Source organism: Anneissia japonica, unplaced genomic scaffold (assembly GCF_011630105.1).
Source record: "Anneissia japonica isolate Jap-2015-1 unplaced genomic scaffold, ASM1163010v1 scaffold287834_len5846547_cov211, whole genome shotgun sequence".
Taxonomy (NCBI): Eukaryota; Metazoa; Echinodermata; class Crinoidea; order Comatulida; family Comatulidae; genus Anneissia; species Anneissia japonica.
In genome coordinates, this window is record NW_022704992.1 from 3784632 (window position 1) to 3809532 (window position 24901).

General features: G+C 37.4%; 1 protein-coding gene across 1 annotated transcript; it reads right to left on the bottom strand.

Annotated features, from left to right (window-relative positions):
• Nucleotides 1-7107: 7107 nt before the first annotated feature.
• LOC117105052 (ras-related and estrogen-regulated growth inhibitor-like) lies at nucleotides 7108-23101 on the bottom strand. The gene is made up of 5 exons (XM_033246060.1): nucleotides 22523-23101; nucleotides 10977-11033; nucleotides 10804-10877; nucleotides 10061-10262; nucleotides 7108-8348 (listed from the first exon to the last, which is right to left on the bottom strand). The coding sequence occupies exons 1-5, from the start codon at nucleotides 22614-22616 to the stop codon at nucleotides 8167-8169; spliced, it is 609 nt and encodes a 202-aa protein (XP_033101951.1). The 5' UTR covers nucleotides 22617-23101; the 3' UTR covers nucleotides 7108-8166.
• Nucleotides 23102-24901: the final 1800 nt, after the last annotated feature.

The following is a 24901-nucleotide window of genomic DNA, read 5'->3' on the forward strand; positions in this document are numbered from 1 at the left end:
ATATATACTGAAGTTTCTTTTCATTGGTTGAAAATTCTTCAATTCTTTACGATACATTGATTTGATAGCTGTCTAGAATGCTTAGGGGGTTTTTGTAAAATACTGTCACTAGCATCCTGAAATGAGAGGTTGTTAACGCTTTATAATGTAGATTGTATATTTATAGCTAAGTCTTTCATCTCCCAAACAGATTACTTTTCACAGAAGATTTGCCAATTCGAAGATCATACCATTGCACCGAGTGGCTCTGCGTATTACAATCCTGAATTAAAGTACGCCGCCAATGTATAGATTAACTTAAGAAGTCACTGCAGCCGCTAAGCGATTTTCCTTTGACAACCATCGAGCAGCATTTACCTTCGAAAGCAACGATATCGTTTGGGAGGCATTGAAGTTTACAAATGCTTATAATGAATTATAGCATTTGACTTTCTCCTGGCTTTATCCCTTTATCGTTCTTATTTAAATGAGGAACGAATTTGTAATAGTAATAATAGTATGCAGGCGTATGTGTAATAATTCACAGCTGATATTAATATCGGCACAAATTCTTAAATTTTATGATGTCTTGTGAAAGGTCGCTCAGTTGAAAGTTGTATACGGTTTATGGTAACTAACCAACAATACACTATGAAAATCAATTTATCATGTTCATAAAAATATATTTGATAGGTTATAAACTGCTCTTTATTTTCTTGCTTACAACTGATTTTCTTAAAATATCTTAATTATCACCATTATTCTAACCAATGCACAATATTTATCAGTTAATAAGGTACCCATGATGCTGTTACGATAATCTAATAAAATACGTAAATTATCATTATTATTAATTACCATTTTCACTATTTGTTAATCATAATTACTCCCTTAACAATTATATCGAGTCAAGTGGCCGAGTGATAAGGCAAGGGGACCGATAACAACAGCCTCATCGGCGCTGGTTCCAGCCGCTCGGCCCATGGTTCTTCTCGGATAAGGACTTAAAATGGAGGTCCGGTGTATACATCTTAAACAACCTATTGCATCTTTCGGAAGAGTAGGGGGTTACCCCGATGCTATGGTTCATTTCAGCCCCTGTCGTAGATTAATGTGAACTTGTAGCTACTATAAGCGCCTTTTTACGGCTGCTGTAGTCACGGACCACGTACATACGCAATTCAGGACAATGACGCTGCAGGTTATGGGTTATTCTCGATCCTACTTTTATTACCGTACTTATGGACATCATTTTTCAGCAATGGCATTTTAAATCTTTTATAAACATAGTTGCTCTGTTGTATTTACAGCATATGCCCTATTATTAGAAAATCAGATTTTTTTAATGTAATGTCAAGCATATAAATTTGCTATAGCACATAAGGAAAGTCTCAATGCGCTGTTAGTGAAACAGAATTAAAATGTTGAAAAAAGATGTTTTAGACGGTTTCTGACAATTTCCGCTGTTACACAGTAATTAGCCACCATCTGCATCATTGAGGAATTCCATACAAACAATCAACACAAAATTATAATAAAATAAAGTGTTCAACCAGACCATTGTAACCATGTTTCACATTTTAATTATAATTATTATAAATTGCCTGGACATCGGCGATTGTAGAAAGAACGCCACGACGCGCGCAACGGACTATCAGCAGACGGCGTCGCGTCGTCTAGCGCTCACAGGGAGCGGAGTTGGATTCATTGGCTAACCAATCGTACGAGGCAGTCAGTGCCCGGAAGAGTAGGCCTGTAGAATTGCAAGAGGTCCGACTGTCGAGGTTTCCTTGAAACGGAATCCTATCTCGAACAGTACTACTACGAACTGAGGGCGGCTTTCAAAAGAACGTTCATATAAATTTGACCTACATCTTATGCATGAACGCACTAGCCGCAGAAAACTCGAAATGCGTAGTTGCTATTGGCTTAAAGCGCGTGACGATATTCATAGAGAGGGTAAATACAAAATTCTGAATACAAAATTTTAAAGACAAAATGATCACTGGTTAATTTAACCAACCAGCATGAGACTTACATGTCAGAACTTAATTTATAAGCTACGCTTGACCGTTCACCCCGAAGTTAAGCGACCTGTCGTTGCAGAGTTACGGTATGTTAAAAAGAAGCAGGAAGTATATCAAAAAACACTATAGTTTTAACCTTTTTATTATGCAAAAGCACAAGATGTTGTCAACTTTAAAAGAAAAATGGTCACTCAATTTTGCATTAATGGTAAGAATATATAGATGATGAATATATAGATGATTATAAAGCTTAAAACATCTAGTTTTATAATCCGATCGCTCCAGATTGGCAATTTAAACCATTCAAATTATATAGTCTATTTTGTAAGAAAAGGGGGTCTCGTTTTGACTCATTTACTCATTTTTTTTTTTATTTAAGGTGTTTTCATTATGAATTCTAATAGGGCGCCCACTATCCAGTGGTTTTTCATTGCGTACATGCAAAATCAAGACAGTCGACCTCTAGCTATTCTTTTGCTCTTAGCAAAAAAATTAAATAGCAGAAAAAATGAGCTGTTCCGCGTATTTGCATTAAAATTGATGGAACATCCGCCCTCCCGCGAGAGAGGTAAAATTTGACTAAGTGGAGAAACTACAGGAAACAAACGAACCAGAGCGGCGCCTTTATTATTGATATAGCGAAGCCTCGCGGACGGGGTAAAATTGCTCTCGTGTACCCACAATGCATTTCGACCGGGTGTTCCATTATATTGGGAAGCTGCTCTATCTTCTGCTATTTATTATCTTTGCTCTTAGATGATTTGACGCTGACGCTGGGAGCCTGTTACCGGTTACTCATGGGAGGTATTAACAGAAAACTAAGTGTACGCATCAAAGTATCAAATTTAACGCTAAGGTATTACTAAGAAGCTTTATAGAGAAAATACATATGTTTATATACGAGAGTACATATACATATAGAAAACACTGCGACTCAATTAAAAACAAAGGTACTGATCCATCATCAAAATATTCGACAGCAGCACCATAGGACTATAAAATAGGCTACGTTTTCGATCTCTATAGGCACGGATAATCTTGAAAAACAAATGTTTTCAACCTTTTTACTGCATATCAAAGCATTTAATCTGCATGCTGACCATGCTAATGCCCAAGCCATTAAACTTTTTCCACGACTTGGGTTGTTTTTGTACCGTCTTAGGGTGATTAAAATGGCAATATGATATGCTAAAGGTAAATCCTAGAGACACTAGACAACTGCTATAACATACACTCAGATTACAAAAATTGCAGTAAAGAGGACAAAGAACCCTGTTTCATAACCATAAACCTACCGTTGAGGTTCAAATCTACATTATCATAAATTGCGTGATTCAATGCAAGTGAGTGGGCGTGTTTCAAAAATACCAATACGACGAATTAAATTCAGTAAACAGATCCTATGTGTCTCAAATTGGTGATGGTCATGTGATAAATTTAATGTTCGGTTTCGATTGAAGAGGATATTGCAGTGTTTTTGTATCAGAATTACGGTGGTTTTGTAACTATAAACAATTATCTCCGGTTTCTAGTGTTTACTTTTAAGATGTATTGTCCTCTGAAAATGACAAAAATATATATTTAAAAAAATATTTAGTTTTGAAATTAACTTCCACATTTTGAAGGAACATAAAAATTATCGACTTGAACATAGAAAATAGAATAATAAATGTTTACCCATAAGTTTACAGCGAAAATTGATAGAAACACTTCCAGTCACTGGCAGTGTTTTTATTATTTTTATCAATCCACTTTAAAAATCATGGTACACATTCTTTAAATTAAGTAATTTCTATGCTCAAGCTAATAATATCTATGTTTCTGCAAAATAAATAAGTTAATTTAATTTATTTTTGTTATGATTTGTTGTCATTTTCAGGGGACAATACATCTTAAAAGTAAATACTAGAGATGTTTCTTTTTTATGATTTTTTCGGGGGTATATTTTATGGGACAATACATTTTTAAGCCTAGGCTCTACTATTTCCGTGTCGAAACCGTTTGGTATCCTACTCTACTCTCAACGATTTGGAAAATGTTCAGTTTATTGTCGTTTTAATATTTGCTGCGAAGCAGCCAATTCATATTCTTGACAGCAATTTGACCTCTGAAAGGTCGTTGTTTGTCAAAAAACAAGAGCCTAAGACGACTGAAAAGCGGAGTTTCCTTCTTTCGTTCTGCCGGGTAAAATCAATTACTTTAGGCGACGTTTGTAGACTAACCAACACGTACCAACATCCGCATGTCGCGCTAGCCTTATCCTACTCTAGGCCTAGACTAGCTAGGATGGTATAGGCCTAGCCTTGAAGGGACGAAGGTCCCAATGAAAAACAACGTCGCTCCTTGATACCTAACATTGTTTATTTAACATCACAATAATTCATTATTAGACCTATAGTTGTTTTTTTGAATTGTACTCCACAAATCTCAGCCGATACCTCGCACAACTCGAGTAACGTCTCGTATCTATTGTCGTGACGTCATGGCTCGCTGGCTCACACTTGCGATGTCTCGCACTTGTGATCAAATAACACGCTGGTTCGCACTTTGGCAACACTCTTTGGCAGTCAACTCACCCCTAGAAAACCCGCTCTTGGAAACTTGCCCCATAAAAAATGTACACTTCCTAGACCATGCAGTCTTCAAAATAAAAATTGTAACCTTTGGTAATCAACTACATTTTCCACATACATAGAAATTTTTGAAAATTTATTTAAAAAAACCTAAACCATAATCCACCACTATAGACACTTTTTGACAAAAATGAAAAACAAAGTGCAACTTCCTCTGCTCCCTGGGGAGTATCCCTAGTCATTAGCTACTTCTTCAGCGCACGAAACTATGACCATTCAATGCCACAACATCCTACCAGGTACCCATTTATACTCCTAGGTAGAGAGAGGCAAACGTAGATAAAGTGCCTTGCCCAAGGACACAAGCAACTTGCACAAATTTCGAACCCCTGACCTCAAGGTTGGAAGTCCAAGCAACAATCGATGCGCCAATCACTTTTCTTGAAGAACCAGTCACCCAGATTTTGTTTTGCCAATCAATTTTAAAAGTAATGTTTCTAATTTTTAAAAAAAGTTATTGCCTACTTTAATATGTACGCTATTGGAATAATGAGTGCATAAAAGAGAGTGTTAACGGTTTTCCAACTTCTGATATTTCCAAATGCAGCCGATACAAGGGCAATCTCATGGTAAGATCCTTTGTTGTTGTCTGGACAATGCTTATTAAGAAAACAAATTCACTTACTACATTTAGCACCTTGTTGTTAATTGCTAATGAGGAAGCATTTTGGGCCTGTGTGATAATTTGGCCCTTTTCAGCATTCACAAATATTACAATCATATTGCAAAAGCTAGTTGTAATTTACGAGTGCTAATTTAAAGCTTTTTGAAGATTGCTGCAATTTGGGTAGTCATCTGCATACCTGATTGTAGTTGACATATCATGTTTTAAGGAAGAATAATTCCAAGCCTTCAAAAAAGACATTAAACATTGTGAGCGACAGAAGACAATCTTGTACACCCATCTTAACTTCGAACCAATCCCGTCAAGTTTCCAACAATGGTGATCTCACACTCAGTATTGTTGTACATGTTGAGATTGGAAGAAAATGAATATTTTTTTTTTTTTTTGAAATTTTAGAATGGACCAGTGAGGCCCTTATTTTATGGTAAAATCATCTTTTATCTTAATTTTTTTTTCTCTTTGAGTTGGGACTATTATATGTTCAATTAACTTAGAACCAGTGGCGTAACCAGCGGGAGCAGGAAGAAAACCTCCCACCCTCTTTGGAAAATATTCCCCCTGTTTCCCCCTCTGGGAAAATTGAGAAAGGGGAAAGGGAAAGAAGATGCCCTTTTCAGCCCTGAAAGTGACTAAAAATGTCAAATTTTGCGCGCTTCGCGCTCATTTCTTGTTGGATTAGCCCAATTCACTACAAATTTCACATTTTAGGTAGTTCTGACTGGATTTTTGATCCGTCAGACGAAAATGGCATAAAACCCTAAAATGTTTGCGCGCTTGGTGCGCATTTTTCACGATTATAGTTTGTGATTTCCCCTTCCCCCTCCCCTTCCCCCTCTGAGAAAAAGCTAGTTACTCTACTGCTTAGAACCCCACTTTTAATAATAACGTTTTAGATATGGAAACATAAATAGACGGAAGTCCTGAAAGAAAATGTTTCTTTTTGGACTAAGGAGATATACAAAGGTTTTGACAGAGCAGCGACGATATGCGAATGTTTTTTGGTTTTTTTTCTTTCTCATTCAGTAGACCTGAAACTGTGTTCTCATTGGTATTGGATATATATTCGTATTCAAGTAACAACCAAGTAATACGAAAATTATATAGTAGGCCTACTGCTCGTTCTGACATTATTGCCGGCTCAGCAAAGTCCTCGGTGTGTAAAATAATGAAATATTTATTGAATCTATAGGTTTCTCTTTATTAATTTTGGAAAAAAAATAGATTTTGCATTGATGTTATTCATATATCTTCCTTTTTATTCTTGTCATTATATTTTTCTCTTCTCTTCTCTTTTTCTTTTTCCTTTCCCTTTCCCCTTCTTTCTCTTTCCCTCCCTCTCTCTTTCTTTCCTCTTCTTACCCAGCCCGGTACGACGGCTTGGTCAGCCGTTAAAATCCGTCAAGAGGCCCTTTCCCCACCCCCACACCCCGCCTGTTACGCCACTGGGCTCAGGGATCATCATTAATGCGTCTTTTTCATATGGAATTGCTGAGTTATGAGTTTAAAGTGGGCTTTCTAGCAGCCAAGTACATCATTGATATTGATTTGTTTGTTGCCGTTTATGTCTGCAACTGCATTTAATGGGGTATTAATCTGTCTCTTATACACATCTAGATGTGTATAAGAGACAGCTCCTAGGTAGAGAGAGGCAAACGTAGATAAAGTGCCTTGCCCAAGTTTTTCTTTTGTGTCCAATAACCTCATTTCTCACTTTGTATTGTTTTTTAAAACAATATTAAGTATTAATTAAATACTGTAATCGCATCTTTAAAAAATTACGGTTGATATTACAGTTACAAAACTTAAATTGATTGATGAATACGATATTAAAACATTAACAGTGTCAGTTGCTAATACCATGGAGAATTATCTCTCGGTTTTATTACAGACAAGCGCAGTTGTGCAATAAAAAAACTTAACGATCATGGCAACTTGTAGAAGGAGGTCAAGGGTTACAATATACGTACCATTTTGTCAAATGAAACAAAAATTACGGTGACCCATATTGAACAGAGTATGCAAATATAGTCACTGATACAATACATAATAATGCGCTACAAGATTGGATTTTGTATATAAAATTTAAAAATATAGACAAATAATAATGGTCCAGCTAGAATACTATGGAGAGGGTCCTGTTGTTTAGTTTTCTATACTTTAACAATGGCGCAGAAATCGTTCAATAACAAGATACACCCCTCCAACATTTTACAGGTTAATCATAATTTAAATTGGTACCGTATACAATGTAAATTAACCTATGGTATTATAATATTGTTCTTTGTTTTTCTTTCTTTTTTTTTGACATATTACGTGTCATCCGTTTTGACCGTTGTTTACATTGTACAGGACGTAATTCATACGAAAATACTGTAGGCCTATTAACTATTTTTTCTTTAGTTATTGTCATAGTCCTATCTACCAAATATGTTATTTTCCCCGCAATGCGTGTTTGCCAGACATCAGGCAGGCAGGCAGGATATAGAATATCGATTTTTGTTATTTGATGTCAGTCTATGTATGATGAGGGCCCGCCCCCATGATGTATAATCTGCCAATCAATTTCAACGTTGCGCTTGATGCGGTGACTTCATTAATGGTGAATTGCGTTAATATGCAAACATAAAACTGTCTTGCTAAGATTTGCTTGTAGATGTGAATCATCAATTAAACATGAAAAGCAATTTTACTGCATCAAGGAAAATGCAATATTTGCCGGTTGCCAAGCAACGTTTTAGACGACAATCAGAAGCATTTTATCACGATTTTGACATTAAAAACACTGTCACATGACTCAGTCTTTAAAACCACTACGACTTTACATGTGTCAAACGGTTGATGTGGTTTGTGCCTTGTTTGCCTGTTTCGTATGCGAAAAACTACATTTTAGGGTGTAGTTTCTTTATAATGTCATTGGCTTCCTACCACGACCAAACATTCGTCCCATAATTGAAGGCTTGGCACCATGTTTAAGCATTTTCATGTCCCTGTACAGGTCGTAGAATGTATCCTCAATTTGTTTATAATGTTCCGCCGCTGACAACACCTTGAAAGAACAACCTAATTCACTAGCTAACTCTCGACCTGTGTGCGGGAAAAAAAAAGAAAAAGTATATCGAATCAGTTTATTGTATAATTTTTCTTACTGCCGTGTGCCTATTGTTACTAGTTGTAAACCTACAACAGGCCTAAGGCTCTCTCAACAACCTTAAAAGGACCTAGATGTTACTACCAGATTTATATGAAAATAATAGGCCTACATGAGTAATAGAAATAAAAAGAAGGTAAAAGAATAATAACCACATCAGCAGACCGGTTAGGAAGAAAACACACACACACACACACCCACACAAATCATATTTCCCCTATATGTGGTCCGATCCGTTTACTGTTTTCGTATGACTGCAATTTTGCTAAGTCGATTGATTGTATTTCTTGATAATTTCCAACAATTGTAATAACCATTTTCTGTGAAAACATCAACATTTGTAGCGTAATGACCCAACTGAATGATTATCTGTTTCCTGGAAGGAATAGAATTAATGTTATGTTTACAATCGTTATTATTGAAGCGTACACGATACGACGGCATTATACGCGTACGAGAGTTGACGAAAACATACATATGAGGTAAGTAACAATCAAATACCGCAATATCCGACAGGTTAGTCATTAAGGACAGCAGAATTAGCTTCAGTAGTCTCCGGTTTAGTCAGGTAGACAATCAACATGGATCACAGTGACAATAATAATTAATCAATCAAAGTTAAACGAACATTCGCCTGTGCGTTTTTACGAAGTCAAAAGTCAAGTGCAGGTCATCATTATTATTTAATTATTTTCAAACATTCGCCAACTAATAAATCAATCTAACAATTAATCAATCAATCAATTAATCCGATAATGTACTGCAACCTTGGCGAACACTGTCTTACTCTAGTTTTAGACATTCGTTAGCAATATTATAAAAATAATGGTAATAATAATAATAATAATAAAATAATAATAATAAACACAGTTATAATAATATAATTATCTTCTTGAAATTGAAATTTCTATATGAGATCAAGAGTCAAGTGGAGGTCATAATTATTTTCACACATAATATACCGATCACGAAGCAATCAATCAATAATTCAATCAGTTATATTCAGTTAATCAATCACTCTATCAGTTAATTTATCAGTGAAAAGTGCGTAATTATAAACGTATACGGGATGGAGAATAATTCTTGCATAGTAATTTCCGCACTAGCTGTTGTCTTCTGTAACATATCGCAATGTCAAGTTTTAAAGGAAACGAAATTGAGAAGCAGTAAATCATCAACGTACATTCGATGGCTGCCTGCACTGAGGGCGCTATGGTAATTGTCTCTTATCTCAAGGCATGAATTCCAACAATTTCCAAATTACTCTGGTATACGCATTTGAAAGATAATTACATTAAACTATCATTGAACTGAGTACACTGAGTGAAGAAATACCCCGTAAATACACGACTAGAACGGATGTCTGCTATAGCACACTTCAACGGTAATTGAGTTTCAACTTCAATGTCTTAAACATGAATTATTCTCCCACGCAAATAACATCCGTAGCCTTTTTCACCTCTTTCGGAGACCACTTACTTACTCGCACGTCTTTACATCAATGTCAATTCATTCCAACCCAGCAACATGCGCTGCATCAAGCCAGTCACAGGAGGAAGGAAAAGGTTCGTTTTTACAAGACAAAATAATGACGTCAACACAAGGGACTACCATTTTATACATACACTATGCCTTTGGTACAACTCACCTTCGGCAGTTTCAACAACTTGAGCATGAAGCAAATCTTGTTTGTTTGCTACCAATGTAAACGGCACAGGAAACGCTTTTCTAGCCTCCGATATCTTATTCTGGGCTTTCCACAACGCTTCGAAGCTCTGTCTATCAGTTACTGAGTAGACAAGCATGATGCCATCTGCCCACTCAATTAGCTGTGTATCTGTGAATATGTCCTACGGTGAAACGAAGAATGAATTTTAATTGGAATTTTTGACAATGTCCATAGTCCATGTGTCAACTGAAATACAGTACAACATTGTAATGATACGCAAACAATGACAGTGATTGAAAGATCTTTGAATGATAGTGTTTTAAGCATTATGTTATCGCAATTTCAAATGTGGCTAGGGGCGGATCCAGAGATGTCCAAAAAAAAAGGGAGGGGGGCGGAAAGTGGGGCCGATCGAGATAATACTACCCTAGGGCGTCCGGCGGCATGTTCCTGCGAATTGTTGTGTTGCAGCCAGACGCCCGAAAACAACCTTTCAGGCGTTTTGGGCCATCATTTTTTTCTTTTTCTTTCTCCTTTACCCCTTTTTTGACCTTCCTGGTGGTTGTGTTGTTGTGAAGAATAGAAAGTAAAAGAGTTTAATAATGATAATGATGTTGCTGTTGTTGATAATGATGTTTATGGATAATGATGGTGACGATGACGATGATGATCATTAAGATAATGATGAAGATGTTAAAGATGATAACGATATTTACATTTACCTGGTTATTTATGTCAAGTATCTCCATAGAAACTATATCACCGTCGATTTTAGTTTGGTGATGATATTTTGTCTCTGAAAAACACAGTAAACCAACCATATAATCGTATTATTATCGTTTAATAGGTCAATCATTCTTAGGATCAGTTGCTTTTTGTATTAATATGGACTTACCCTGATCATGTCCATATTCTCCTATAAACCTCTTAGTTAGAAAACGAACAGTAATTGCTGTAAACAAAGAAATAAAAATATGGATATATATAAATGTCAATGGCTATGTACAACATTCCCTGTAGAGCATAAAAAATTGATTTCATTATAAAAGTTAAAGGCATCTCTTAATTTTATCTTGTGGTTATATACAGACCCTCACGGATTTGTGATCTTTTTCTAAAGCCGGTATTTTCTTGTAATTTAACTGTTCCTTGCTTTAACATTATTAATTTATAACTCGTAACCCAAAGATTGAAAGATCAGACTAGAAATTCAGCAAGGGTGAAGATAACAGGTCTTACAATCTTTATGATCAAATAAAATCTGATAATAGCCGATAACGTAACATAAGTAACACCGTACCGTAGTTGCTAGAGGGCGTAGCCCAATATTAAAGCCAGACCGAGCTTCGTATAGCGGGCCTAAACATAATGATGGTGTCAACTCGAGCGGACGATCGACTCGCGAGCCGGACCTTCATGTGAACGACAAGCCGCTCTCGATACAGGTCGCCCTCGATCCATGTGAACAGCCGCTTGCAAGTGGGTCGTCAGTGAGCTGTGAACTCTTTTGTGTGAAAGCCAATCAGATACAAGCATCCCTCTGGGGTCAAAGTAATTAGCTTGTTTGCGCGAATATAGAACGCTATTTTCCCAATCGTTGCGGTTTTGGCTGTTGTATGTCGTCTTTCATTTAAATATCCTCCATGTCAACTTCAACTGGATCTGGCCCTCTGGCCTGTTAGACCGAGGAAGAAATTAGTGATTTGATAGAGATCATTATTCGCGCCAACAACCTATAGTAGGCCTAAGTATTGTTTGAAGATTTGCATGGCAAAGTAATAACATATATGTTGAACCTTGCGGTACACCACGTAGGTGAAAAGAACTGTTGTAGTTGAGAAAGCCTCGACGTTTCGATTGAGATGCTTCTATCGTCTTCAGGAGAATAATATCTGCAGAAATTCCAAACAGAGAAATAATTACCGTATATGTTTGTGTAAAAAGGTTGGTTGGTGATTGGATGGATAAACTGACCAATGAGAAGACTGCTAGTGAAAGGCTAAAACAAAAGCAATTGTTCACTGAGACAAAGGGTGGGAACGCCCAAACAAAGGCATGGTTCCAGTGGTGGGAAAAGGGTGGGAACGACCAAAACAAAGGCATAGTTTCAGGAACGGGAAAGGGGGATGAGAACGACCAAAAACAAAGGCATAGTTCTAGTAGGGCGGGAAAGGGGTGATGGGAACGACCAAAAACCAAAGGCATAGTTCCAGTGAGGCGGGAAAAAAGGGGGCTTAGTTAGGTCCGATTAAACATGGACAGCCAAATATCGCTAATGACAAATCCGATATCTTGATGTAAATATTGTGTTTGCGAATTTCTATGGTTTCTCTGGTCCTTCTGGAGTGCCACGATGGTACAGAGGTCTTCGTTTTTGGGTCTTCGGTCTTCGTTTTATAGACACCCACATTCGCGCGGGATCCGATAAACTCCTGGCTGACTCTGTGCTGGTGGTTTATCCTTGTGTGTTTGTAGAGTCCGGGATAGTTTGTTGGGCTGTCTCTTATACACATCTAGATGTGTATAAGAGACAGACAGTTGATTATCAAAACTAACATTTAACCTTTGTTTAATACTGTAATTAAATATGTTTTTATGCTCTTCCTGTTTCTCAGAATAACGTCGACACTACTAGTAGTAGTAGTATTACGCAGCTTTTACATTATAAGTGACCTAGTTGGTGCCCCATAGAAATGGTATTAAGAACATCATTTCTAATACCTTATATAGATAGCTATCTTCGAAACGCATGGGTTTGTCTCCGATACACTCCCTCACAGTTTATCTCTTTACAGAACGAGGTATTAGTTAGCACAAAGCTATGCGACGTCGATGACGTCCAAGTACTCAATGTCATATTCTTGTACCGTAATTAAGATAGGACCTCCAGTTGGTTTGCTTGATAGCTAGGCCTAGGCCGTAAGCCAGTCCTAGGCCGTAAGCCAGTCAGCCATTTATTTTAATAACACAGAACACGTATTGTTTTACGACATTCTTTATTAGATAAGTATGCGCTAGTAGCGGATCCAGCTTGCGGGTGTTGGGATGGGGATGTTTGAGCGGTGTTGAAAGACACCCTCGCTTACCCCCAGCTCTCCCTCGCACTACCCTGGAAACAAATCTGCCCCTGTTGTGCAGTGGTAGGAGCTACTACTAATTTTATATGCTATATAGTTGGCTGTTGTCTGTTTATTTGCCATGCCTTCATTCCATATCATCATAGCACTTTATAGCTCCGATGAGGAAGAATATCTGGCTTGATTGATCTTTTTTGTATGGGCGCGGCCGTGATTGATTAATAGATCTTCTATTTTCATAGATCTTTTTTTTTTGTGCTGATTGCTTAATAGATTTTTTTTTTTGGGCTTTTGTGCTGATTGCTTAGTTATCTTCTTTGTATGGGCGGCCGTTAGGGCTAATTATTGTCATTTTATTAGCTCCGATAAGAAGTTTTAGAAACACTCGGACCTCACTTCTTATTGTTGTTACCAGAACTTCAAAAGCGTCCAGCGCCGATTTGAACGGACGTGCAGGAACTTTTGTACACATAAAGTAGAGGCCAACAAACATTCATGCCCTTTCTTTTAAGTTGGACACCAGGGCGCCCCATACACCTACAGAAAAGGGGGTTTCAACAAGGACTACATTATCGCCATTACCACAAAATATGACACGTCGCATGGATAGCGCGATCAGTTATAACGATATGTTTTTAAGGAACCAAAGGTCGTGAGTTCGAGTCGCGTCTTGGTATTCAATTTTTATTTTTTTTTTTCAATTTTAAGACATTTTGTACAAATGAACATTCTAATTACAGTATTCAAAAATGTCTATCTTACTATACAGCCCTCATCGGAGCTATCGATTACGAGACCTTGTTTTGTTCGGCATGCGTCCCGTGAATTTACGCCTTCTCACCACGTAACCTCTATTTTATGTGGAATTAAGGAAGAGAGATAGAGAAATATTGTCAGATATTGTAAGAATGTGAGGGCGATGACAGGTGGTCAATCAACTTTGCCATGTTTTACTTAAGCCGAAATGTAGGGTATGATTGGTCGTAGTTTAGAAATGACATTTAGGAATCTGAAATGATTGACAGTGGTCAAACATGTTTGTTGTTTTTAAGCCAGACAGAAGAAAAACTATACCTGTATACCTGGTATCGTCCGTCTGATACCTTGCAGGTGATACATATAACGATCAGATAAATTACACCATCATCATATCTGTTACAAAGTACAGTAATACAAAGTCTTAATTTTTTTCGGAAATGAAGGCCCTTTTGTTTCAAAGTGCATTTGTTATACTCTAATCTCACCATGGATTCAGGGCCTACAGTATTGCTTCAAAATAATTGGTGTCTTGTCAATGTGACTGTATAGATCATGCCGTTTAGAGATGCATATAGGCCTAAATATTTCTAATTACAGAAACATCTTCTAATTTCATTTTGATGAAGGTATGTTCGTAATAATTGTATTACTAAATTTATAATTCCATCAGTATGCCAAGTCAAAATATAATCGATTTATAATATACCATATTAATATTATGCCTATTAATACCAATGTACAGTATTGTTAGCTATATCGTACCATGCCATTACATCTGCCTATTTCATCCTTCATTATTATCATTATCCCTCTCATTAATGTTAATATTTCTAGTATTCAGGCTTTACATTACATCACAGCCAATCACACAGATGACGTCAGAGTGTTTACATTTTAAAAAGCAACGAAAATGCCTCTAAATTATAATTTTTTACCAGAGTCAATATCTCATCTAGTTTGAAAACACATTCTACTGTAGATTATCATCGTTTTAGGTCTATCATACGCAAACTCATTATATCAGTATCATTAATTTGGAGCTGTTTAATGAAATTCCAAATGCCTTATAGCATCTAAAGTTATAAAACAAGTAGATATTTTATCTCCAAGATGTGATTAAACTCCAGCTACATCTAATTTTTATCCGGTAAGAAACGATGCCCAATTGTCACTGGACATTGCGTCTTGAAGAGTAGGTCCTAATCCTCTTGAAGATCGGTCAATAACCGCTACAAATTAACCACACGCTGCTAATTGAACTGAACTAGATTCACACGCCCTCTATAGTAGACCCCGCCAGGAATAGATTTTAATTGCCCATACACTCACGTAAATAAACTGTAGACCGAATAAACTATGTAGACCGAATAAACAGTGCTTTCAATACAATAGTTGTACTGCGTATGCAGTCCCCGACGCAATCGGGAAGGCTCCGGGATTCAACCGACCAATCAGCATCAACAGAAGCTGTCGGCGTTAGCGTGTAGCGATTGTATGGAAACCAAGCTTAAGCCTGGTTTCCATAAAAATCGCCGATTCGTTTAGTTTGCGTCAGGGACAGCTACTAGGCGGTAGACTCAGTACAAGTATTGCAGGGAAAACACTGTAGCGACTGTGTAGCGATTCTATGGAAACCAGGCTTAACGGCCTACAAATTAAACCAAGCCTAGTAAGCCCATCAATTAGGCGAGATAATGACGCAAAGGATTAATGATAATTTGGTTCGAATTACTCTCTAGGATTAATTGCCAAAGAGTGAAAAAAGACTGGAATAGTGCCTACATCGATCACTCCAATAGAGTAGAGGAGACCAATGAGTGAAATTTCACTCTACTTCGAGTTAATTTTACTAACTTTTCATCAAATTTTAAGAATAATATTCACTCTTTTAAGGAATGGTAAAATTATAGTGATCTTTGTAGGCACACTTTTTCGAGTGAAATTCGCTCTTTTGCATTTAGTGAGTAATGTTGGATTACTTGTCTGTACGTAAATAATCATCATCATCTTTTTAAAACGCATTTCGGCTCATCTTAGATCTCTCCTAATACCGTACTGTACATTTCGCAATGGGTCGTACCGAATGTCGTAATGGATCGGTTCTACATTGTGATCCTGTTGATTATTTGGGAGGAAGGAGGGAGGTGAGGATAAACGGCCATTGGCGTGGTATCTAGGAGTCTTAAAAAGTGTCAATTATGAGGCGGGGCGATGGTGAAGGGGGCTCGAAGACTAAGTGAGGGGGCGCTAGCTCACAAATAAGGTGATTTTTATGTAATCGATTTTTATCTTCTACTGGGGCGACTATGGGCACGAGTTTTTTTTTAATGCGAACGACTCACTGGCCTTAAACCTGATGGTACTAATTTATGTGCTTATATTTTCTTTTTGTTTGTCTACTGCATTGGCTTATATTTATTTTATTTTTGCTGTATATAAAGACCATTGAATGCACCATATGACTGATTAATAATTGTTGTATTAAAATTTAGGAAAGGCTCTCTGATATTTTACCATGAAGCAGAACATTTTTAGATTTAACCACCACTTTGGAAACCACAATGAAGCAATTAACAGGGCGATGCGATAATAAGGATGTCGATTGAGGTCCATGACAACGGCGGCGACGGTTGAAAACAACTACAAACATATTGACGACGGCGAAAATTACGGTGACGATATCATGACGCGAATGTGATGATTAAACGCACATTAGGCCTATGTGGCAAAATGCCTTAATGCCCGATTCAAAATGTCAGAGATATTAATCAAGAAAATCATCGCCATAACTCGGTCAAGAACCTCGTCAATTATCAAACCAAAAAAAGACATGTCTGGCAGCCCTACATCGTAACATATTTCGTGAGTTAAGCATCATCAGTTTTTTTATTTCTCTCTTTGAATTACATTATTTTCTAGATCCATGCTACTGTTTGAGAGTGTCATTGTTTCAAAAGTGTTTCAATGAATGTTACTACCGGTATTTTTAATGCATAGCCCTACGGTAGTATTGACGTAATAGAATATCTAATTTTATTATTTGAATTATTTTAGGAAATTTAAGGGCAATTAACAATTTCATTCACGCATATTTGTGCAGATAAATACCAAATTGTTGATTAAGCTAGGTGACGATTAAAAAAAAAAACTGTTCCCTGGTTTGAGAAGCATAAGTGTCATAAAATAATATAATGCGCTGATTATTAGCTCCACATTACAGACTTATTCCCCCAGGGAGCTGAGTATGTGTCTCGTAGGTGTTTGATCAAATGACCCGGGGTAATGATGTGAAGCGCATAGAAGCATTGCTGGCAGTATATAAGATGCGCTATACAAAAGACTGCTACATTTATTATTATGTGACAATGATTAATGCGTGTATATGTATGTGTGTATATGTACGGTATGTGTGGGTGTAGTGTATGTAAAGCTTGCTTCATGCAGCGTAGACGCAGCAAGCCGCGACTGTTCCACTTTCGTAATGTCCCTTCCACTAAAGCCACGCCCCTTAGAGGCTGTTGATGAGGCGAAAAAAGCTTAAACAGCGTTTCGTGTTCGTGGGACATGTGCGTATTTATGGTCATCAAATAACTCTTTCTGATTGGTACGGATTGACACTCCGGGAAGGTATATTGTGACGCCACTTGTCTGTAATTGTACGAATGTGAATGCTTTTATGGAAAGTAGGCCTAGATGACAGTTGAATCAGGCGTACAATTTGCTCTGCCACCCAAATACGCAGGCTCTCCTTTTACTAGAGACGCGGATCCTTAGAAAATGAGCTTAGTGGCTAAGATGCTTTCTCTCCAATCCAGTGTCTTAGGGTCAAATCACACCAATATTTATTTTTTCCAACTAAAATAAACAATTTTAATTGTTAAAAAGAGAGAGAGAGTTAAAACTCTCTCTTAAAGAGTATCTAGATAATGTTTCTATCCTGTTTGGTAGAAGAAAAATAATAAATTGTGCCATTTATTGTCAATAATTTGTTTGATTCTTGTCTCCTATTTCCTCTGTTACATGCGATAACATATATTTCACGGGTTTCAGGACGACACAGGTAACAAATAACATGTTATAGGGCTATACATGTAAAGGGAACACTTTTTCTCAGTAACGACAGGGTTGTCCCGCACAGATACCAACATTCCTTTCAATCAATTTATATTGAGCCCAATAACCTCGCATATGAATCTTAACCGTTAAAGCTAATTTCTCACGTACGCTTTAGGTACTCTCAACTCCAATAAAATTGGCAATCATGGAATCAAGAATAGAAGACTACAAATTGAATTTATCCAGGTATTTTATTAGGTTGTGGACTGGTGAAGTCAATGAGATTTAAAATGCGATATTGCACCAGATCGTATAATAACAACATGGTAGAAACTGGGCTAGATATTTTTAACTACGGTATGTCATGAATAATCACAACACATGCAAAATGTCAAATTGAAAGAAAAAACCTGTTATATGGTTTATGATGTGCCTATATATGGTTATGATGTGATGTCATCATGTCCATATTTAGGCATGTCACCAGCGGTGACGAGGGGTCCGATGTGTCCGACGCAGGGGTCCAAACTAAAGGGCTGACGAAGCCTCGGTCGACAGCCTAGAATAAAAAATCCATTTGATAGGGTTCTTTGGGAGAGTTTTTATGGTTCAAAATGTGATTTTAGTCAACAATATTAGGGATTGGCAATCAAATTAATGTTATTTGGATAAGCAAATTATTATTTTTTAAATTTTCGGTCCGACGACCTAGTCGTTCGTTGGACGACAGAGGGGTCGAGGACTGTCCGACGGGGAAAATGCCCACCCTGCCCACCGCTGCATGTCACATGTTTTTGCCAATAAAAATTAATGTGACAGTGGAATTGAGCTTTAGTTACCATGAGATCAGGCATAATGTTATCCTCTGGTTCCTTTAATAAACCTATCTGGTTCAATAAAAAAAAAGGGGGGGGGGGATTATAAAATAAATGGGTGACAAAATAAGGTGTAGCCAGGTTATTGTTAATGTGATCATGTGACCCAGCCACGTGATCCACTCAGGTTATTGTTAATGGGATCATGTGACCAGCCACGTGATCCACCCTGTGTTCAAGTCATTATCCTGTAAAGGATATTCCTTCACTATTATACACTGAATGTATAAATGAATGGCCCTAAATGGGTGAATATGGACGAAAATGAATTAACGAAATAGTGTGTGAATGGATAATGAAATAGATAAATAATGACATAAATAAATACATAGAATAAATAAATAAATAAATATTTTTGATTGAGATAAATTGATGTTGAATCAGATCATAATGGGTAGGATAGGGCAGTCCTTTTAGTCATGAAAAATACATTAACCGGTATGCTTGGGTATAATGCAAAAATAATAAATATCAGGCACAGTTCATCGGCTCCATTAATATGCTTACGTCATCCTCTATCTTACCATTACTAACCTTTCCTTTTCAAAAATAATTATGTAGGCCTAATGTAACTTTGTACATTACAACTAGGCCTATTGCCCATCACTCGAAATATATTTTCTTCTGATAATGTCAAGTTATATCAATTTGCGAAGCTAGAATTTCATACTTCCCAAAAACGAAGGAAACACTTTACCGTGTTCAGCTAAGGTAAGAACACGCTGTTAGCATATTTGTGTCGACCAATGTCTGTCATAGCTGTCAAAACACCGCTGAGTTCCGTCAGATTATAAATTATTTCACGCGGATTTTGATAGTATGTTGAATGAAAATATAGCATCATTGTGTAGTGTTGTCGAGAGCTTATTGGTTACCATATTTGTAATAATTTGTCACTAAAGTTCCAGTAACGGTTCTATAAAATTGTCAACAGGGGTCCAATATACGATCGACAGGGGTTCAAACATAAGTGGGTACCTGATGCCTACGCTAAGGGTCTAATGCGGGTAAAACCCGTGGTTGGGTCACAAGGGGGGAAATTAAGGATGGTAAAATTGTGCTTTTTAGACCACAGTAGTAAACTGCAATCATAATACATTTAGTTGGATCAAGTTTATATTCTTTTATTCCGACAATGTCAAGTGGCATCCGACGGAAATAATCCATGTTTGTCTGCGGGAGGGGCGGGAGGAAATACCTCAACAGTTTAAATAGTAGCTTACTACTGTACTTGATAGAAGGTTGTGAACTGTATTTCATAGGATGGTCACAAAAGCAACTTCGGATTTCTTGACGTTTCGTGCAACCGCGCATAGAATGTGGGCCCATTTAGACCTCATCAGAGATTGGTAATTAAAATTGTTTGTATCGGCAAATTAATATTGTTTTAGTCTGACGATCTTGTCGTGGCGTTGGTCAACAAGGGGGTCATGCTTGTCCGACGGGTGGGGTGGAGAATTCGTAACGTCGGACAACAAGGGGAGGGGGAATGCTTGTCCAACGGGCGGAGTAGGCGAATTTCTCAATTCTCTGACCCACGCTGGCGCCGCTACTGAGCATACTGAGGGACAATACATCAATGTTTTAGTCAAAGTGAGTGTTCTTTCGCTACTGTGTACCAGTCTTACACCGCTCATAATGCGTAAGCTACGAACGACACAAGCGCGTCGATATTCGTGTACCGATCATGCGCATCGCGAGAGTCGGAAAAAAAGTACCAGTTGAATTACATCAGATTGCATTATAAACCTTACCGTACTCCCGCTAGGCCCACTCTAAATATAGTAACAATAATTGGATATGAGGACGAATAATGAGCTGCATTTCGTTTGTAGTCAAACCCGGTAAACCTATTTTCACGTTAAACCCAGCTGTCTCGAGAGAAATATCAACATTACTTCACTCCACAGAGCAGCAATGCAGACTGCGCTCTTATGGGATTTGTAAATGTTACTTTTGTCTATTGCTAGTAATAATAATCGCCCAGTGCCTTTTAAAAATATTCCCTTCATTATTTTTTTTTTTTAAATTTTCAATTACTCGGACATAGTGTGCGTTGAATGCAGGTCTGCCCGAGTTCAGTTCAATATTCTCTTCTCAGTTAAATCCTTTATTCTTGATTAATGTAATAGGCCTATTTGAATTAGAGTAGGCGTACGAAGTTTTACTGTTTCTAGACTCAAGAAATTGGAGAGACAGATTTCTAAATATCCGTGGCGAGACGGCTTTGCAATCTAATTTATTTATGTTTTTAAAGAATTCCGGTTGGCATACCATTCCAGTGATTCAGCGATTCCAGAATAAGCATATGTAACACCTATAACAATTCGTGACACAGAAAAAAGTTATGAATTTTCCAATTTCGAATACTGTAGTCACGAAATGGTACGGTACATTGTGTTATTTAACTGTTTTGAGATATCGTCTACTGTACTTCTCTTGTACATCCACAATTGGTGTACGCGATATTCAATTACATGGGGAAAATGCTGAGTTCGTCCTCCCATATCTGATTAACCTTAAAAACGACCGTCTGTCATAAAATCTGGTAAAGCTTAAAAGTCAATTATCACCGAAAAGCTCATTGGAATAATTTATTTCACTTCATTAGTTTTTGTTTTCAGAAAAAATTCAAGGACACGAGAAAATACATACAAATATACAGAAAAGAAGCAATCGTTAACAATCCTGAAATGGGGGAGGGGGCTCGATGATTAGGTGAAGGGGATCTAGCTCGCAAAATAAGGTGATTTGGGGTGATTTTTAACTACTTGACCGTGATTTTTTTTTTTTTTTTTGGAGGGTGGGGGATCCGACTTGGGGCGCGAGTATTTGGGGGTTTGGGAAAACACCTCTAATACGCCACTGCCCGACGGGATAACCAAAAAAAGTGAAGCAAGGTTAAAAACAATATATATAATATAGTATAAATTAAAATTATATAAAGCTCCATTGACAGTCAGATAGATTTTTTTTTATTGATTTGCAGGTCTTTAATACGAAATCACATTGGATTGTGTCTGTGTTCCGATTTCGGAACAATCCACGACGAAAATGCATTCGTTAAATATTTGTGGAGTCTAAAATTGAAAGCATTGGTTCGGAATTGCAATTCCCAATGAGGAAATGACTTTTGGAAAAAAAAAAATCGCTGTCCAAAGCCCAAATAAAAAAAACATGGTATTCGGCGAAATTCAAGCTAAGTTGAGTTTATATATTTGGAATTTCATTTCGTTTATTTTGTAAAATCTGGTAAAATACACAAAAAAAAAAAAAAAAAACCACAAAAATAACCGGTTACAATTTGGTAACGTGCGCTAATTTGAAATATACGCCTAAACAAGTTTATATAAATTATACTCTCCTTAACTTAGTTTTTTAATACTTTGTATATATTTTAAATCCTACCATGCTATGGTCAACCTGTTAGGGATTTCCACAAAAAAAAAAAAGGATAGGCCCTAGGCCTACTAGAAAGCGGGACGTCAATAAAATAGCTGGTTAGGTTCTGACACAAGAAATGCTAAAAAAAAGTTGGCATGTGTCTATGCCTAATATCACTGGTAGGATAATACGTGCTACAGACATAAGAGGACATAATATTGTAAATAAATACACGGTTGATAGGCCTAGTTAAAATTAATTTATTATTTCTGAGGCAATTATATTCTCACCACTTTTCCCGACTCCTCTTAATCCTGTAACAGCTATCTTGACTTCAGCATGGGTAGACGGTTTACGTCGTCTCCCGAACGCACTGTTGTTCATAATTTGCAATGTGGAGGTTCTCGATTTTAAGCAGTAGACCTAAATCCTCTTGCAAGGTGCAAAAAATCCAAATCTCAAAAAGGGTTTCCTTTTGAATCTACGATTGAGGGTATCTGTCTTCTGCTCATGATCTGTGATTTAGTGGACTTGGCCGACCTCACTCGAGCAAAGTAAGTACACACACATGAATGTTCCAAACTGAATTCGGAGGCGGAACTGCACTCTACTGTGAGTTGGTGGTAGATTATCAACTGAAGCCTTATACAAAAGGGCGCCATCAGAGACTTTGGATCGTATTCTTTCATGACTCGTGTCATCACGACGCAACATGAATTAATATCTTGTTATCAGTGCACATTTTAAACCCATTACAATTTATGGACATTCGCCAGATCCGGTAAAAGCCGCTTTAACACAGAATTGTCATCGAATTTGACCAACTTTCAAGACAGAACATCAGTCAGAGGAAACGTGGATGTGTAGCGTGCTTAAAATAATCATCCAATCGACTATATTCATCAAGTGCATTAGATGAGAGGTAATATATTTTGAAGAGAGATGCATGTAGGTTAATGAACAGACGAGAACACGTCAACTATAAATTGCTTCACATAAACCCTCGTCATCAGCAGAATAATTTTATAATCAGAATAACTTAAATAATGATATACAACAAATTAAAGCATGTGGATCCATGACCTGGGAATAGCGTTTCGTATCTGAAAAAAAAAACAGTGGATCAATATGAAATGTTAAGCCGGGCCGGCACTCACTGCGCACGACGGTCGTCGGCCGACGCGAACGCAACGACGCGCGCGCAACACTCACAAGGAACGCAGTTTTGGATTCGTCGTGCGGCGGTCGTACGACGCAGTCTGAGTGCCCGGCATTAGACTACATTATAATTTAAAACCACCAAACCAGGGTACAGTGAAACTAATAATTCCACTGTTCCCTAATCAAACTCAAATAAATCAAAATAGTCTTCCAGAACACCCGAGCCGCTGCTTTGGGTTTTTTCCCCAAAAGCTTCCTGGACCTTGATCGAAGGGCCCTTCTAATCGGCCCTCTGGCATCAGGGGTCAGTTTTTGCTTTTAAAATGTAATACAAATTAAAAATGGTACATAACAGTACAAACACTACCGAATAAACTGAACACAAATTACACCATTATTGTATACATCAGATAATCCTGCATACTTAACACAGGCCTTTACATAATATAGGAATATAAATCCAGGTAGCCTGAAATAAGCTATATTATTTACGAATATAATATCACATATAAATATATATACATGTATATATATATAATTCACAAATTCACGGACTAGTGCTGTCTCGTTATAATTTCGTAGGACGCGTTAAGAATGACAAAATATTCTCTGCATCTACTGGAATCGAGCCACATAGCTTGTATTCCACTATTTGCATTCACACCTGGGCTGTGTATATATATTGCCTTGGTTTGGCTCTGTTGTAAAATTATTATTTCTTTCTCAAAGATAAATTTAATTCATTTTATCTGATTACTAGACAGTCTACATCTCAACATCACATTCTTTTGTGATAGCATCCCAAGCAAGAGCCCAAGATGGCTTTACTTTATTTTTACCTCACACAATTGCTATTTTTTGTCAGCACCTGGATATTGCTCGTAGAATTTTATTTTTGATTTATCTCTCCCTATTCCGACAATCTTTTAGAAATACAGTTCACAAAAATAGCTTGCTGATCAGACTAGGAATTGCTGTAACTCTGAAAATGAAATTATTCACTGACAATACAGTATGATCATGTGGTTGGTCCCATATACTGTATGCTTTCACAACAGGGTCATGTTAATGGTCTGTCTCTTATACACATCTAGATGTGTATAAGAGACAGAGATTATACTAGTACTTTTAATCATTACGTCTGGCTTATAACCATTCCATACAGCAACATTGTGTAAGTTACGTTTAAAATTGGGCGCTATTTGGTGTCCAGAGGTGCTGGTAGTGATGGGGAAAGTGGAAGGGTATCCAGGGGCAGCGCTAGCAGGGTCCGAGGGAAAAGGACCCCCGTCGGTGACCTCTGGATCCCCCGCTTGGACCCCCTGTAGGGGAATTTCCAGCAAGGTCGTCGGGGAAAAATCAAATCCTAGATGGCCGAAAGTACAATTCAAACATGCCTTGCTATAGTGTCAAATTTAAAGGATTAAAAACTGTTTAGTGCGAGCAGTGAGTGTGTGAAGAGTTGTTACTATTTCGATCGTATGGGTTGCAGTCAGTGGTGGCGCCAA

Bases quoted from the DNA above. Each gene is read 5' to 3' on its own strand.
- LOC117105052 (XM_033246060.1), bottom strand. From the start codon at position 22,616: ATGAACAACAGTGCGTTCGGGAGACGACGTAAACCGTCTACCCATGCT. The intron at 11,034-22,522 runs GTGAGAATATAA...CTTTGTTTACAG, and splicing joins AAGAGGAGTCGGGAAAAGTG to CAATTACTGTTCGTTTTCTA. The intron at 10,878-10,976 runs GTAAGTCCATAT...TGTGTTTTTCAG, and splicing joins AGAATATGGACATGATCAGG to AGACAAAATATCATCACCAA.